At 39.2% G+C, this 18,695-nt stretch overlaps 1 protein-coding gene and 1 long non-coding RNA gene across 5 annotated transcripts in view; one reads left to right on the forward strand and one right to left on the reverse strand.

Moving 5' to 3' along the window:
* Positions 1-3,955: 3,955 nt before the first annotated feature.
* LOC311606761 lies at positions 3,956-8,318 on the forward strand. Its single transcript, XR_014782430.1, has 2 exons — positions 3,956-6,149; positions 6,193-8,318. It is a non-coding gene; the product is annotated as an uncharacterized lncRNA (long non-coding RNA).
* Positions 7,862-18,695, reverse strand: part of CYTIP (cytohesin 1 interacting protein) — a 62,422-nt gene continuing 51,588 nt past the window's right edge. For all 4 annotated transcript variants that reach the window (XM_084798167.1, XM_084798166.1, XM_084798164.1 and 1 more), the window contains 2 exons: positions 13,493-13,559; positions 7,862-9,273 (listed from right to left, as the gene is read on the reverse strand). In XM_084798167.1, the coding sequence (XP_084654293.1) occupies positions 8,807-9,273; positions 13,493-13,559 (534 nt within the window). In that variant the 3' untranslated portion in view covers positions 7,862-8,806. The remainder of the gene's footprint in view (positions 9,274-13,492; positions 13,560-18,695) is intronic.

Consider the following 18,695-nt stretch of genomic DNA (forward strand, 5'->3'; position numbering starts at 1 on the left):
TGAATAATAGCCATGACAATGAAGTTCTTTGTTCTCAGAGATGTCCATATGAACCCCCAGAACTTGTCAGTTACAGTTTAGGCTCTTGTGTGTGCATTGCTTATCTGTAGGCACCAGCTCTATTCATCCATGACTCTGTACATGTGAATTTCTTTCTCAAACTTAGAGGCCATGCTTTGCCCTATGACCTTACTTTACCATGTAGCTGAAAAGAACCAATATTTAGTTTGCTTGTTCAACTTTTTTACTTGTTTGGTAAGAGTTGTGCTTTACAAGTACCTTAAAATATGTCCTAGAAATCATCAATGTGCAGGTGTTCTCAAAATAATAATTAAATTTATTTGAACCTTTCCAATAAATTTTCATGTTTTAGTCCTCTACTATGGTTCTTTATCCTTCTTTTAATTATCAGTCATCAATTTAAGTCTACTTATTTTTAACACATTCTTCCTTTAAAGTTTATATTTACAAAAAATAATTGTGGCAATATCCCAGTATCCCCATATTACTTTGTGAACAGTTTCGCCAGCTGTTTCCATCTTATATTGTGATAATGGTGGTATGTGACTTTTCCTGGGGTGGGGATGTTGGTGTGTGAACATACATCTACTCAGATAGGCAAAAGAAATTATTACACCCAAATCTACCTTAGTGAATTAGTGAATTTATTGGAGCTACTTATTGGTTCTACTTATTGGAGCATCGGTGAGGGTTACATAAAGGAGCATGCATGACTCAAGTGGAGCTACATGAACAACAACAGAAAACAAAAGCCTCACTCTATCATGAGAGGCAGATCTTTAAAGCTACATCCCTGGAGCTCCTTGTACCATCTACTAGAGCTCTGATGGTTACTGAATTTCAGCCCATGGTGATTGATTTTGCTTCTGTAACCTTGTGGAGAGGCCTTGTGATTCTTGTTTTATGAGTTTCCTGGGATGTGTGAATTTTGTGCATCACTGAGCATCATTTTACTTTCTTTCTGAGCATTTCACCTGTGAGATTTTATGTGTGTGTATCCATGCACATGCACCCACATAAGATCCCCTGTAGCTGGAGTTACAGGTGGTTGAGTACCACCTGCTGTGAGGTCTGGGAATGGAAAATTACTCATCTGGAAGAGAAGCAGCTCATGCTAATTGAACCTCAGTGAGCCTCCTCCCTCTAGAAAGGAACATGTTTGTTTGGAGGCATAGCTACACACACATGCTTGCTATTGCTTGTCCAAATTAGCAACCAACTAATCACCATCAACACATTAACTGAAGTTTACATTTTCTCCATAATTTCTTCTTACCTAGTAAGTGCTATCTTCCAAAGTGCTGGTCATCAAGTCTCAGGCTCCTCTTGAGAATGATAGTTTCAGGCCTCAGGGTTTTTTATGAAATTTTTTAGGGAGACTGGTTTGTCAGTTTACAGTATCTGACTTAAGATTTGTTAAAATATTTCTTGTGAGTCTCCTGAGGCTGTAGGCTTGGGGAGGAGTGCCACGGAAATCAAGTATGTTCCTTGATGCATGATATCAAGGGTGCATATTACCAACATGATCTCTATTGAATTTTATCTTAACCACCAGATAAAATAAAGTTCATCAGGTAATTACAGTTCACAATTATTATTTTCTCACCTTTCTATGCCACAGTGTTTGCAAAGAGGTCTCTGGACTAAGCCTTCACTGGAGAATGGGGGACTGACAGGAATGGGGAAGATTTACATAAATAACATGTTGTCTTGAGCAATAGAGCTTTATAATAACTGAAAACAAGACACTCTAGTTTTCCCTACTTTAGTCCCTTTTCTTCAATTATTGTGTTGTATATTTTAAGTGCTTTAGCTTTCCGTGTAAATCTAAGAATAACTTTATACACATCCACAAGAAGTTTGCTAGTATTTCATTGAGGTGATATGAAAATATAGATTAATTTTAAAGTAGGTGACATCTTAAAATTATTGAGTCTTCTAACCCACAGAATGTATACGGACATGGATTTTTCTTGATCTCTTTCACTGGCCCTTCGTAGCTTCTCACAGAGAAATCTCAATCACAATTTTTATATCTCCACATGTACATAACATTTTTTAGCCCAATGTGGTATTTTTGAAATTTTCTGATTCCAACTCTTGATGGCTGATGAATAGGAAACATTGGCTCCCTACTGACCTTGCCTCCTGAGATCTTGCTTTACTTAGTCTTGGCTCTAGCATTTTCTACTGAGCAAGAAAAGATACTGTTGCTTTGTGCCTGATCACAGAAAGATCATAACAAGTTTCACATCATCATGATACTTGAAAACCATTCTATTAATTGTAGGTTTTTAAAGATGGGTTTTATTAAAGTGTGGACATTGCTTATCAATTTTAACTAAAATGTAAGTATTTTATGTTTTTTTTTTCAAAGTGCTTATTTTCTCATTTTCGACTAAATTTGTTTGTGGTGTCTCCTGATGCAGTCCCACCCCATCCCACTTTTTGAACAGGGTCTGTTGTGAAGACCTAGCTTGCCTGGTCCTCACCATACGGCAGAGGCTGACCTCAAGCTAGAGGCAATCCTTTTACCCCAGACTCCCATGTTTTGGGCTGACAGGCATGTGCCGCTGTATCTATCTGGCCTCCTCACTTTTTTTCACGGTTAATCGTTTCATTTTCTGCCTTATAGTTTTGATAACACCTGCGCTGTTTGCATATACATGAACCTTTACTCTCCTCTGATCATAAAGACAACGCCTGTCACTGAACTCAGATAAACCAGATAAGATTTGAAGGGAAGCACTTGCTTATGTCTACAGCCTCTCTTAAAACCTCCTGTCATTCCATATACATTGAAGACAGCACTAAGAGGTCAACACTCTTGAATACAGATGCCTACTCAGCTTGGTGACTAGTTGTCTAACTCTAAAATTCTTTAATGTGGCAATTTCTTGGCATTGAAAATATGCCTGTAACACTCATAGCTTATTTTTACCCAAAATGGGTTAAGGAAATCCTAATACCTTTACATGGTTCAGTTTGAAGAGTATTTTTATAGTGTGGTGCCCATAGGCACCATGAGGTTAACGTATCCCCATCTCCTGATGTTTGTGCCTCTTTCAAATCCCTGCTACTAGTTCCTGGACAGGTGGCTCAGTGCTTAAAAGCACTTGCTGCTCTTTTAGAAGGACCCAAGTTCAATTCCCAGAACCCACATCAGGCTATTCAAAGTGCTATTATTCCAGCTTCGAGGTATATGATACATTCATTATTTGGGTTTATGTGGGTGCCCACACAGGTGACATACAGTCAAACACACATGCACATAAGTAAAAATAATCTTTACAATGCGTAAATAAAAGCTATTCTGCTTCTATGTCTTGCTTCTAACAGGATGCACACACCATTCCATAATGAGACTCCATGATTAGACTCTGATACACAGCACAAGTGTAAGGCTGCCACCCCCACGTGACACCATCTGGCAAGGAGCTTGGGAAGACATTTTGGTGATTATGTTGCACAACAAAGACTATAGTCTGTAACCCATGACTAAACCGAGTTACTCAAGATTTGGCCTTGCTTGTGGCCTCTCCCTTCCTTTCCACTGATAGCTCTGAAGAAATAAGGTGACTGGAATCATACGGCTGCAAGGATAACACTCTGACAATATCCAGGAGTTTACAAGTGAATTCTCACTCTGAGACAATAAGCAGACCCACACTTGTGCCTGGACATGTGACCCAGCCCACCCTGTACATTTGTAACTTTTTGAGCCATGGATAAAAATTAATGACTGTAAACTCTCAAAAAAATAGGTAATATTTGGTTTGATTTTGTTATTTGCACTAATGGGGTTGAGCATAGAGCCTTGCACACACTAGGCAACAGTTCTGCCCCGATCTATAACTCTAGCACCATGGTGACTTTTAATATTGTCTTGGTTACTTTTTTATTGTGTGATAAAACACCACGAACAAGGTAACGTATAAAAGAAAACCTTTAATTTGAGGCTTATGGTTTCAGAGGGTTAGAGTCTATGACCAACATGGTGGAGAACACAGCAACAGACAGGCAGGCCTGGCTCTGGGGCAGTAGCTAAAAATCCACATCTTAAAACCCAACCACAAGACAAAAACACTGAAATAGGACTGAGTCTTTTGAAAACCTCAAACTTCACTCCCAGTGACATGCGTCCTCCAACAATGACACATCTTATAATCCTTCCTGAACAGGTCTACCAACTGGGACCAAGTATTAAAACATGAGCCGATGGGGGGCCAGAGCATCACAGGTACCATCGTAGAAGTCTCAAGCAGTCATTCAGATCTTTTAAAATCTGCCTTTAAAACAAATTTTTTCACCTATAATAGGAAAGAGGAAAAAGAGGAGGAAAAATGCTGATATCCAAAACAAGCACTCTTTATTTCTAAAAATAAATACTTCCATCTTGTAGCTCATAATTCTTTATGTAAGTAGACAACAAGCAACAGTGTTTGTGACCTCAAGGGCTCAGTCTAGTTACATGTTAGTTATTCTATTTTGTTTACATGTACAAATATACTTCATGAAGAGTGCACATAAATTATGTTCAAATTCAGTTTCTTTGACTCAAACTGTTATTTCTGTTATTATTTGTGATATGCACCTAAGTATTAAAAGTAGAATGTTTTGAGTTAGAGTTTATTATTTTAAAAAAAAATGAATTTCCTGGGCCTAGAGGGATGACTCAGTGGTTAAGAGCACTGCCTGCTTTTGCAAAGAACCAGGCTCATTTCTCAATAGCTACACAGAGGCTAAAAACTATCTGTAATTCCAGTTTCAAGGGAATCAGATGCCTTCTGATTTCCACAGGCATCAGGTATACATAGATGCAAGTATAACACTCAGACACATAAAATGACAAAAGTCTAAAAAGAGGAAAATGCATTTTGTACTTGTTTAATGCAATATTCTTTTAGCTAAATGATGATGTGGTTCAGAATATACAAAACTCAGAATGCAATGCACCAAGATTATATACTTGACAACTTTGGAATCCAAAAAAAAATTTTTAACTGCTTTTAAACTATTTTCCTCAAATATTACATCCAAGTAAGGCGCAGAAGTGTCTTCTAATGTCCCACTGGGGCCAGATGAAGACAAAAACATGGTGTGAAAGTCACCCGCATTTCTATTGAACTGCTTTTGAACACCAAGTATACGGTACAGCCTTCCTTCCTTCCTGCACCTTGGTTAACCAGCTTTGCTTCCTCTCCCCCAACACCAAAAGCACAGATCTGCCTTTTGATGCTAATTCTTCTCAATACAGATGAACTTCATACTTGGTCTGTCCCTTCCCTGCCCCCACTTTGCATTTGACATTTACTAACAGAAGCTTGCACTTCTGCATTAAAACCCCAAGAGAAGCCAATGACCTATGATCTTCTTTCCCTGATGATCTGAAGCAGCTCTGAAATGGGCTTTCACATTCAAGAAGCTTTAAAGTCACCTTGACTCATGTAAATACAAGACTCTTCCCTGTACTTCATGAAGTAAGATTAAGATGCTATGTTTGTGTAAGCTGATCTGTAACATTATAATCCTTGAAGATGAGAAAAATGCTGTACTATATGAATGGCAACTGGTTTACAAGCCCTTAAGGAAGCATTAATGCACTGTAATTAATTAATTTATTAGTGTATTGTAAGAAAAATATAATGTATTACAATATTTGGCTACGAATGTACCTATATTTGAAATTTTGCTAATGAACCATAAGGATCAGCCTAAATGTTTGATCTCCTACTTGCCAAGGACAATGTAATTTTTCTGTGTTGTTTCTATAATTTATATTTTAATATTTTCTGGCAGGTGAATTAAAAGTATTACGGTGAGAACTGCATAGAGCTGAGGCAGGAGCTATCTCTGCAGGTAGTGAGGGTAAAGGGCTCGTGGTGAAGGTTCCTTGTTGATCACAAAGGTGAATGTCAAAACAGATACTGGAGTAAAATGAAGGTTGGAGTCAAAACCTTTAGGTCAAAAGTACCAAGGAAGATGAAGAAGAGAGTTAGCAGCTGAGTATGAGACATCCAGGTTGACTAGATGCAAAGAAAGACAGACTCTAGGTAGCAAGGTCAGTACTGGCAGGCCAGATCGCCAATATCTTGGGGAGTAGATAAAGTTTAGAGTAAATGTATATTGTTGATATGAGTGCTGCCATGTCAAGAGGCCCCAGTGTCTCAGACCCACAGAATAGCAAGGCCTTCTCCTGGTCTGAATACAGATGGTAACAGTGTGTGAAATTATCAGGCACAGCTTTCTCCTCTGGGATGACTGCAGCCTTAGCCTGGTCTCCCACAGAGACCTCTTACCAAGATTAGCTAACCTGCATCCTTGTTCAACTGTGGGATAAACATGCTGGATTTCCTGGATGCTGGTACATCACCATCAGAGCACGTGACCCGCTCCACCTAGATTTTCTGTCCATGTGTCTCTTATTACTTTTTTCTCATTGCCTGAGTCAGGTCAAGCCCTTGCAAGTTGCAGCACCAGGGAAACATACCCAAGGCAGCTGCCCTTTCATATAGTCTTGCTCCTAATTCAGCTGTGACAGATTAAACTGTAAGGATATTGTCTAACGAGAAGCTTTCATCTAGTTCAGAAAGGAGACCGCCCCCTTAGCAAAGGGTTAAACATGAGTTAGCTCTCTCTGCCACGATAAAACTGCAAGCTGCTCATACAAATGTGAGAACAAAGAGACCATAATTTAATTAGCAGCCAGCAATACACCTACCATATCAAATAGTACAGGGCTATCATCTAACAGAGGGAGGCAAAGGCCAGTGGCTAAGGAATGGAAGTCAGAGTTGAACAAAGCTGGGCTTTGATTACCCTGACAGAGTAAGCAGCATGCAAACAGGACATGGTCTTTGCCTGGTTGGGGCAGAAAGGCATGCTCTGGGTGTGTTGTCCCTCCCTTAGCATGATGCATGATACACTGGAGAACTGGCCAATCTCAATAGAAATTATTTCAGTCTTTGTCACTCTCTACTGTAAATCCTATAAACAAACAAACAAAAAAAAGCAAAACAAAACAATAAAACTTGTAGACAAGACATGTCCGTGGCTTTTTGACTCTTGGAAACCCCTCCCACTTTCAGGAGTTTCCCCTTTAATCTCTCACTTTCCCCTCAACTTTTCTCAATAAAGCTTTGTTTGTTTTTCGTACTGCCCTATTGTGTTTGTCGTTAATCTTCATCAGTGACAACTCAAGAGCCACTGTTGGTTTCTGGTGAGAGTTGAGTTCTTGACAACCTAAGTCCTTGTATCATATCCATGAGGATGAGAAGGGTCCAGTTGATCTAATATAACTACACCAGAACCAGCAAAAGAGTGAGGTTATCTAAGGAGGCCAAGAGTATTGGCTAGACAAGAGGAAATGGCTTCCAGTTTCAGGCAGGACACTAACAAACCATGTGACCACAGCCTCTGCATCTCTGATTTCTTTCCTTCTTTTTCCTTTCTTTCTTCCTTACTTCTTTGTCTTCTTTTTCTTTTTCTTTTTTCTTTTGTATCCTGCTTCCAATTGTCCCAGGATCACATGTAGGTACTTTTAGACTGTCTCACATAAGAGTATTATCTTAGTTCAAAAACTTTATAGACAGCAAGTCCCACCTACATATCTCTTACTAGTTTGATACTGAATATCCTACAAACTTTATCTCACTTTCTTCTCAAAATTGCTTTCTATAGACCAACTAGAAATTCTTTTAAATGTACCACTTCTGTTGAATACACACACACACACACACACACACACACACACACACACACACACACAAAACTTAGAATCAACATAAGTCTTTATCACTTGGTTCAGACTGTTTGCTTTAGTATATAGGTAACAAACAGGTACATTACCAGAACAAATACTTTAATGGATGTTGAAATAAAATAGAACGTGATTGAGAAGTGAGAATACAACACAAGCATAGTTAACAGGGAGGTGAAAGCTGAAGCGACACCTGTGTAGAATGTATAATAAGGAATAACAGGAAAAAAATACACAAGGAACTCTTTTCTCACCCTCATTTTTAGAATTTTAGGCATTTGAAGCAAAATATAATCACAGATTTATCGGATCCTGAGATTTCTGGACTTGGCATCTATGTTTGGGCAGGAAAACAACCGAAATGAGCAAAATTTAATGGGAGTCTCACTCATTCTGTTTAGACATGGTGGGAAGTGGGAGCCTAGGGTAATGGTCCCAAGAGCCCTCCTCGGCACCCCATGCCTTGCTTCTCCTGCCTCACTGTCAGTGTCCAAGTGAGAAGACTTCTCTTTGTTTATGATCCTTTAATAGTTTGGGGGGGAAAAAAAAAACTTTAATTCTTCCTTGTGAATGCTCCCCCAGAGGCTACTGAGTATTAAGCAAGCATAAGATTTTGTAGTCTACCAAATTAACCTATAACCCAATAATTATGTCTGCCGCTCCATGTTCACAGTTGAGTCTAAGAGTCCTCTGCTTTTTACATGCATAGTCAGTAAAATAAATATTTTGGTACTTTCGTGGCCAGCATTAGAATGAACAGGCACATTATTACTTTATCGAACCTATTACTTTCCTCTCCTGGTGACTGCTTAGAACTTGAGCTACACTGGTTCAAGAAAAGGAAAAAAAAAAACTGATCTAAGACCCTAAAATAACAATATAAGAACTTAAAGGTCAATGCAGCTGTGAAATGGGATGTGAGCTTTGCAGTCGATCTGTACTTTCCCACTAAGCCAGGTGGAGCTCATCTAGGCGGGTGGAGAGAGAATTGTGAAACAGACAGATGCGAAAGGTCCCTGCTGCCCATCAAAAGCGACTCTCTTCCTCTTCCACTGCACGATGAAGGCCGGGGATGAATTTCAAAATTTGCTTACGGACACTTCCCCGTCTGCTTTTTCGGGGCAGAGTCCCAAACATGCTTGTGTAATTGCCCTCCCACAAGGGAGATAAGGACCCACTGCTGGTGACACTGATGCTCCGGTTTCTCCTGGAAGAGGCATTCCTCAGAATATCGTCCCCATCCTTAGAGAGAAAGCACTCGTCATCGGTGCTGGTCTGCCGGCTGAAGGTACCCCGGCTAGAGTCCTCTGACACACTTGTCCTGTAGCCATCTTCACTGTCCACAGTCAGGGAGCTCAGCCAGCTCTTACAGCTGCTCTCGCTGGACAATCGGTGCTGGTCCAGGAGGGCTGGGCCTGATCCCAGCAGATTTCCAAACAAGGACGATTCATCCAGCTCCATATTTTCCAAATTTGGGGAGTTAACTGCATCTCCTACAATACAGAGAACAGTGTGTTGTGAGGTGGATGCGGCCCACCAGTCCCTACAAGAAAGGACACCCAACTTTACAGAAGAAGACAAGAGGGGAAAGACAAATGCTTTGGCCTGAGTTTTCATTTGCATAAACATGATGAGGAGAGTTACTCAAAATAGCAATCATGGGCTAGCTTCTAAGGGAAGAATCATGAAAATCATAACCTAGAATCGATTTTTAAAAAGATAAAAAAATAAATAAAAAATAAAATTTAAAGATTAAAAAAAAAAAAAAAAGATAGCTCATGCCCATAGCTTGGATCTAGAATGTTCTCTAGGAAGCTCATATCGTGATACGATTGGGAGGTGGTGAAATTTTTAAAAGATGCTGCCTCCTGGGAGAAGGTAGGTCACTGGGGACATGGTTTTGAATGTAAACTTCCGTGTCCTGGTCCTTTATTCCTCCTCACTTTCCAGCCACTAACAGAGCAGTTTTATTCTGCTGAGCACTTCTGCCATGACATGCCATCACAGGCCCAAGCTGGTTCATTATGGATTGAGACTCCAAACACTGAGCCAAATAAAACTTTTATTGTTATAAGCTGATTCACCTTAGTGGCAGATAGCAGTACACTTGATATGAAATCAGGTCAACTCAACTGACACTTATGACAATGCAGTTTGGTGAACCTCCAAGTGCTAATTTCTTAAATTTGTGGAACCCTGAAAACTTTCATGAAAATGTTCACACAAATGAAGTCAAAGCAAACACTCAGAAATTTCTTCTCTGGTTCTTATTAGCCACCTTTAAAAAAAAAAACCCATAAGTTTATTATAAAACCATCTAAAGCATATGGGGAAAAGTTACAAATCAGAACATGTGCTTAGAAAAGGCTTTTGAAATCAACTATAAGTTGCAGTCTCAATATTCCAAATTCCCCTTTAGAATAGCTGAATGTTCTAGCATGGCACTGTACTCAGAAAGCATCACTGTCCTCAGAAAACCAAGTTCCGTCAGCGCTTCATAACCCACAAATGGGTTCCCCAAACTGAAGAATGAGTCACATTCTGCCCTGCCCCACCAGCTTCTCAGTACGTGGTCAGCCAGTGTGCTCAGAAAATCATAACTGACAACTTGAGTCTGTTTCCAGAAGAGGCACAGGATGCCAAGCACTCCGCAAGGTGCCCCGTGTTTGTCATCTTCACTCTGCTCTCCCATGCCTTTTGTTGACTATGTAGAAAAGAGACTCCATTTGATCTATGAGGCTAAGAGCAGTCAGCCCGCATATTTCTTTTCTTTGTGCTACTACAACCTGCTGGGTTTCATCTTAACAGTGAGCTGAGAAATGTGGGTGGAAGAGCAATTGCCTCATAGACCCTTGTGTGCTGGGTACTTCCGTTAGCTCTAGAAAAAGGAGATGCATGGACATCTCTAGTCACTTAAAATATGAACCACAAGGGAGCGTCTTGTAAACACAAGCAGTCAATACTGATCCTGGCCATGTGGAAACTGTACATGGGGCTCTTCAAAACGCTTCAGTAGCTTAGCAAAGGCTTCAGTAGCTTAGCAAAGGCTTAGATAACACCTCGTTATCTAAGAAAGTGAGGAAATTGACCCCCCCCATCTTCTCTCCCTCTCCTCTCAAAACAAGCAAACAACCCTCCCCCCAGAAAAATCCTTCTGATTTTTCCAAAATGTTGTATGATAGAGCTGGATATGTTGGTACATGCCTGTAATGTTAGTTAGCATCAGAAAGCTGAGGCAAGAGGCTTTCAACATAACAAGTCTTTTCCAAAACAACAACAAAAATTAACTGTAATTCATAAGAAAAGAAAAGAGGGCCATGAGTTGACTCAGTGGTAAAGGGTCAATCTGATAGCCTGGGGTCAATCCTTGAGACCTATATAGTAGAAAGAGACACCTGACTCTCACAAGTTGTCTACTGGCCTTCACACATACACACTGTGGCACAAAATGTGTGTGTGTGTGTGTGTGTGTGAGAGAGAGAGAGAAAGAGAGAGAGAGAGAGAGAGAGAGAGAGAGAGAGACAGAGAGACAGAGAGACAGAGAGAGACAGAGAGAGAGACAGAGAGACAGAGAGAGAGACAGAGAGACAGAGAGAGAGAGCACAGACACACAGAGAGACAGAATAAAATGAATAAAATGAATAAAATGTAAAAAGACAAGTAACTTGTCCGAGCTTCAAAATTGCCTAGTAAAAAATGAAAATCAAATCTCTAAACTGTTAATCAATGCCTAAATGATAATTAAGGATATAAATGAACTTCAGAAAGAAGAAAAATAAAAGATTATAAAATATAAAGTAGAATACACTTGGGTAGATATTTGTCAAAAGAAAAACGAAATTGGCCAACAGATGTATGAAAAATGCCTCATGTCTTTAACTCACTGCTGAGCACAAATAAAGCCACAATGGCAGTCATCTTACCTCTATAAAAATGCTTATACCAAAAAGACACAATGGTGAAGGTATGGAGAAAAAAAAACCAATCCTTACACAGTTCATCTACCAAGGAAAACAGTAGGGAGGTTCCCCAAAAGACTGCCACATAATCCAGTAATGCCAATAGTGCATCTGTAGCCATAGGAAAGAGAATCAGTGTACCAACAAAGCCTGCACTCACATGTTCATCTTATTCACAGTAGCCAAAAACATGAGATTTACGAAGAGCTGACAAATGATATACGGAGAAGAAAATACTGTACATGTACAGTGAAATACTATTTACCCATGAAAGAAAACAAAACATTCATTACTTGTGATAACATGTACAGCCATGGACATGTGAAATGAAAGAGTCTGAGTACAAAAACAGAAAAATGAAATCATCCCAATATGTGTGCAGTCTGAAAATGTCGGTCTGGTGAGTGTTGAGGATAGAATGGTGGTTACCTGAGGCTGGGCAGGGGGACACTGAGGAGGGAAGCTTGACCCATGGGCACTAGTAACAATTAGATGAGTGAGAGCTTTGTTGCCTTACACATGGTACAGTGACTGCAGCTAACAAGAATCTACTGTAAGCTCAAAAGCTAGAAGGAAGATATTTAAGAGGTTTTACTATCAAAATAGATAGATAGATAGACAGACAGACAGACAGATAGATGATAGATAGATATAATAGACAGATAGATAGATAGATGATAGATAGATAGATAGATAGATAGATAGATAGATAGATGATAGATAGATAGATAGTGAATAAATGCCTGAAGAGCTAGTTTATCTTGACTTAAACATCGTACAATGCCCACATATCATCACAACATATCACATACTCATAACACAATATTCATGACATACAAGGTACAGCTTATATGTTTTCATGACTCAGTTTTAAATGATTTTTAAATTGAATCTTTTTTTTCTGCAAAGTAGTTACCATTTGAACAAATATGCCAGGTGCTAAATCGAGGTTAGCTGAATGTTGCCTAAAGAAGAGATGACCTGCATTCCAGCCCACATAGCTAGGGACTCTAGCAAATTACTTCTGCATAGAGCTGCCATCTATGGTGATGCATGCCTGAAACTTCAGTCTTGTGAGGCTAAGGCATGAGGAGCCTAGCTTGGGCTACACAAGTAGTGAGTAACCAGAACAGGCAGTGCCATAAAGCAGGACACTGTCTCTCTCAAGAGATTTCCCAAAAATGTTCACTCCTCAAGTAACACAGCAAAGAGCAAATCAGCTGACTAGATTGAACCCTTGCTTCAAAACACATAGATAGCAAGTGTTCTTACCAACATAATAATCTTACATGTCTGTCTTAGTCCTGAGACTCTCTGCATAAATAACTAATATAATTTGGAAAGCTGTTGCTGCTCTACCCATAAAGTACACAGCTATTCCAGTTTGAAGAGCCTCAGGAAGAATCATTTTCAGGAGTCTAATTCATTGGCTGTTGTGGTACAAATTTCAGGCAATGTTTCCGCTGGATCCTCTGGCATCTTTGGTCACCTCTTACAAATATGTGCATTTCTGTGTTCATGCATGCTTTCATATGCATTATGTACTGTGTGTGGAGAAGAGAGTGTAGCTTGACTCAGCTTCCTCCAAACACACAGGTCACTCCAGAGTTCATCCCAGCAAAACAGAGACCAAGACCTTCATTGGTGTCAACCAAGCATTTACTGTAATAGTGACACTCTTAAAATATTTGGAGGCAGAAATACTGAGAGGGTGTGATGACAATGTGGTTTCCTGACAGGAAACTGAGCTTACCATGAAGCAGGCGCTGTTCTTGTAAGTGCAGAGACCTGAGCTCCACCCATTTTTTCTTCAAGGTTTGCTGTGAGAAAGATGGGGGAAAAGATTCAGAGTTGTAGAAAATCCCAAGTAGGCAAAGCAGTGGAGACTGCCAGCACCACCAGCCACTGCTGTTCCTTAAAGGCATCTGCTGAACTAGAGAGGATCCTAGGAATGCGGAGTTCCCAAAAACCACACGTCTTCTCTTTAAAAGAAAGAGAGCCAATGAATTTCATGTAGTTTCATTTCAAAAATATAGGACCAGATTGCTTAGGTTTGAAAATGCTTTCTAGCTGTTTCCACATGAATGATACAGATGACTGGACTAGAAACCTCAACTCTTAGGACTGGATGAGTTAACAGATGGAAAGGTTTGGGCCAGCAACTACAAGTTAAGAAATGCTTAGTAAATATTGTCACCAACCAATGAGTCTGAGCCCTGAAACAATCTTTGTATTGGACGTCTACCTAAAACATACTTAAGTACCCTAACTATGCTTTGAGATATAGTCTCATGTAGCCCAGGCTAACCCAGAATCTTGACCTCACTATGTAATTGAAGATGATAGTGACGATTGGATTCTCCTACTCCAGACTCCCAAGTACATGCTCTACCATGTCATTTATGAGGTTCTGGGGGGCAATCCTAAGACATGATGCATGTTAAGCAAGCAGTCAATGAACTGAGCTGTATCCTCAGCCTACACCCCAACTTTACAACTGCTTCTTCTCTTGGCAAATGAAAAGAGTGACCATCATGAGAATGAATTGCCTATGAGCACAGTAATTCAACACAGAAGGCCTGGCCTGGTCCAGCCCAAAGACTAGCCAAGTCAATGGAAGTCAAAGGTGGCAGAGAAGAAGCCATCTGGAAAGGCAGGTGTTAATGTGCTCACTCTCCTTCCTGCTTCCTGCACCCCCTGCTTCATCCTGCCTTTGCTATTTTAGGTCCGACAGCAAGGCCAGCATGCAGGCACAACTCAGACCTGCCAAGTACATTTATCCATACGAAGGATGGCCTAGTTGGAAAAGAGCAATCTTTTGTACCTCACCACCTGGAGGGAGTAAATGATGATTGAAATAGAAAAATTTTTTTATGTATATCTGAAGGAAAATGGGAGAAAGGGATGAAAATAAGATTTCAAGAACATCATTAAATGAGTATAAGGAGCAGGGGTCATTCCTCAGTCTGCAGAACACTTAAACTGGCTCACAGCAGCATCTGAAGTGATTCTATGGCTGCCTATATTCAATCAAAGAACAAAAATAACAAAAAATGCTTAGCTCAGCTCATTTATTTTTGCTTGGTTTTGTTTTTTTCTGAACTGTGATATCATTCTATGGTGGGCATAGGATGGCTGGCTGCATCAGTCACTCTTGTCACCTGATAAGTCTATAGGTATGCGAAGACAAGAACCAGAAGCCTGAGGCACACAGGACAAGCCAGAGCTAGCATATATACCTACACAGTTTATCTTTGCTAAAGATATTTATTTCCTACAAGAGAATAGGACACAGTAGAGGAACAAGGCAGGATGTTGGTCAAAACTAAAGACATAAAGACCAAAAAAAAAAAATGTTATCTTTTTTAAGTTCATGGACAGAGTTTTCCAAACAGTTCATATTTGTGACAGAAGGTTTGAAGATATATCATTTGTTGGTATAGCCTAGTCCTCTAAGTGTGCCATGATTTACACCAAAAAACAAAAAAACAAAAACAAACAAACAAACAAAAAAAACAAAACACCATGATAAAGAGCAGAGGTGCCAAAGCAACAGTTTTCAATTGGAGACTGCTTTCTATTTTCCTTGGGGTGGTTTCTGCCTGTGTTACGGACATCACAACCATACACTAGTCTCATCTAAACATTCTATATCAGATGACTGTTAAATCATATGTGGATGTGGCCTTATGACACCACATTATGTCACTGGGCCCATATATGGCAGCTGACAGAACGGTTGAACATTGTTGAATGAACTCACAGAAGAATAGCTTCCCAGAACAACCATAAGCTATCACACACCGAGTTGGCTCCAGGCATGGCTCTAGTATTCTCATTCTATATAAGACAAATAGCATTACCCCTGGCACCTAATCTTTTCACTGTGCTCTTACAGATAATGCCATTTAATTTTCATAATTTTGTTATAAGCTGGAAAAAAGGAAATGTCATTAAAGCAAAATATTTCTCAAGGTATATAATAGGCCTAGTCAGTAGCACAGACAGATTTTTAAACTAGGCTTTTAAACTGGTTCACTATTTGTGCCAAGCATCTGAAGCATAGGTTAAGATAAAGGAAATCCCTGAAAATGTGACTCAGATGGGACAGCTTCTTCCAAAGAAGAGATCAGAGTTCTGCACAGTCTTGAGAATGCTCACGTAATTGTGATGCAAAATAAATGCCACCATGCGAAGGGGAAGCCAGGCTAACTTCAGTTATAGGTCATTTCTGCCTTGAGGGATTAACTATATGTCTCATAATTTCAAGATTGGTTGCGAGACATAAATGTGAGGTGGTAAAGAGAAATGAATGTCAAGAGCTGTCAAGCAGAAGCATCAACTGTTAGTCAGGCATTTAAATACTGAGGTAATATGTGGTTTCAATGTGTCTATTAAACACAAAGAACTCAGCCAAATTTCCATCTTGAGAAATGAACCCTGGCTGGATATTAGGCACTAAGAAAAGGATGCTTGCCAAAGCTGCTCACAGCTAGAGGCATCTTGGGAGACAGGAACACAGCACACCTCATGATCTGAGTCACACAGTGCGTTTACTCTCTGAGAGAGGCAGCCAAGCTGCTGGACCTAGACCCGGAGGGACAGCTTTGAAGCCTTGTGTGGAGGGAACTGTACAGCCATCTCATGGAGATGAAAAAGGAGCTAACTCCCACGTCCACAGCATCTTCAGATGTTCAATGACAGGACAGAGAGTGAATCATGTCATGGATCTCTCCAAGCAACATAGAAACAGGAAGGATTCAAAACAGACATCAAAATAAGAATGCTATAAATTCTAATAGAAAAATTAAATTAGTGTTTATAGGCACAAAAAGTTGAGAGAAATAACATATACAATATATATATGTATATATCACTTGTCAATAAAGTACAATTCACATTTACAAACTCATTAAAAAGTACACATTCTATATGGAATACAGATGAGGAGGATGCCCCTATAGTCATTATTAAGGAGGACAAGTCAAAAGGCCCTAACACATTTCTCACACAATTCTATAAGCATAGGTTAAGATAAAGAAAATCCCTGAAAATGTGACTCAGATGGGACAGCTTCTTCCAAAGAAGAGATCAGGGTTCTGCACAGTCTCTCTCTCTCTCTCTTTCTTTCTCTCTCTCTCTCTCTCTCTCTCTCTCTCTCTCTCTCTCTCTCTCTCTCTCTCTCTCTCTCTCTCTCTCTCTCTTCTCTCAGGGGGAGCTGGATAATTAGAAAGTCTCCTAGAAAAAATTACCAGGAAGGAAAAAAGAAAGCACAAAAAGAATAAATAACAATGAGGACAAAGATCACAGCTAAAGTACAAATTTAAATGTTAAGAATGAAAGTTTTATCAGGCCCTGACATATGTTTAAAAACCAGAAAACTGTGTTGGCCAACACACCTCACTAAAGCTGGTTCAGAAAGAGATCTGAGTAGCTTCACTAATAATAAAGGAACTGAAACCACGACCTGAAAGCACTCCATCCAGAAAGAGCCCCAAGGCCTGATGATTCAGATGGTGCTATAAAAACTCTACCACAATCCAGCTCACGTCATGAACTTAGTAGGTTTAGCACGAAATCTAAAAAGGAGCTGGAGAAATAGAAATGTAAGTCAGTGAGAACTATTTTCAAATTTTACCAACAGTAGTAAAGTAAGCCTAAGAGTGATTATTAAGTCTCAGGGTGACCAACCATGCTGGGCTTCTCTTCAGATGAAAAGAGTGCTTTTACATAAGAAAAAAAAAAAACAGTGTCATTCACCATATTGATAGATGCTTTTAATGAATCTTTGAGAAGACTTTCTTATTAGATGCATAGAAGGGTATTTAATAACATTTAATATATAAGCATCGTAACAACTAATAAAAATATAGTTTGGGTGGGACCCTCTGGAACTCGAAGTCTGTTTATAAAGAGAACATATTCTCAAAGTGAAGGAGCTGGAGGAACCACCCTTAAAGACCAAGATAAGGATGCCCAGGACTGTTCCTTCATCTTAAGCACATCCTAGCCCAAGGCATCACAGCAGGAAAGGAAAAGAACCAGATCCATTTTGTCCAGGTATTATCCTTGTAGAGCACACCGGATAATATACAAACAACTTAGTGGAGAGTGTATGGTTTAATAAAGTGTTTGACTATTAAAAACAGCATAGAAATAATTTACATATATCTATATACCAACTGTAAAATTTATTTTTATAAAAAACTATAATACAACCATAACGGGCAATACAACATAAAACTTTATGACCCAACTGTGTAAAATTTTTAGATTTTTATAGAAAGATGCAAAGAAAAAGAGTAAAATGGTTAAGATGACCTAGCAATAAGAAAATGAAATACCATGTAATATTTAATGCTCTTGGCCCTGACTTATTTATATAAAATGAAACATCAATCAAACCTCTAGCATTTACTCATGGAACTTGACTATTTGACCAGATTATCAACAGACTAAGAACATTGTCCAATTAGGTGTCACTATTTATTAGTAACTGAATTAGAGATAAAAAACAAATTGACCAGTGGACCATATTAGAGAACCTGTGAGTAAGTGTGGACTTACATGAACACTGTTTTAAAATATGTTTCACAGTGATTCAGTTGAAGAAAAAGCAAAACACAAAATAAATTATATTGGGAAGCTGTCTGTGCATATGGAAAAAAAATTCAAGTTACCCCGTACTTTATAGTATATGCAAAGAGTATTTCTAGACAAATTAAAGATTTCAATATGAAAAAGAAAAAACATTAAATATTTAGGAAAAAATTAATGTGGATGATTGACAGCTGATCACCATTTATAAGCTCTTTTACAAACAAATATATCAAATGTTTCCACAGAGCTAAGGAAACAAAATTTAGATCTCATTAATGAAAAATACTTTCAATTACCTAGAAAACAGTTTTTCAAAAATAGTAAAGTAATACAAGGACTTTTCTGGAAAGACCACC

Source organism: Acomys minous (genome assembly GCF_964271855.1).
Source record: "Acomys minous genome assembly, chromosome: 10".
NCBI lineage: Eukaryota > Metazoa > Chordata > Mammalia > Rodentia > Muridae > Acomys > Acomys minous.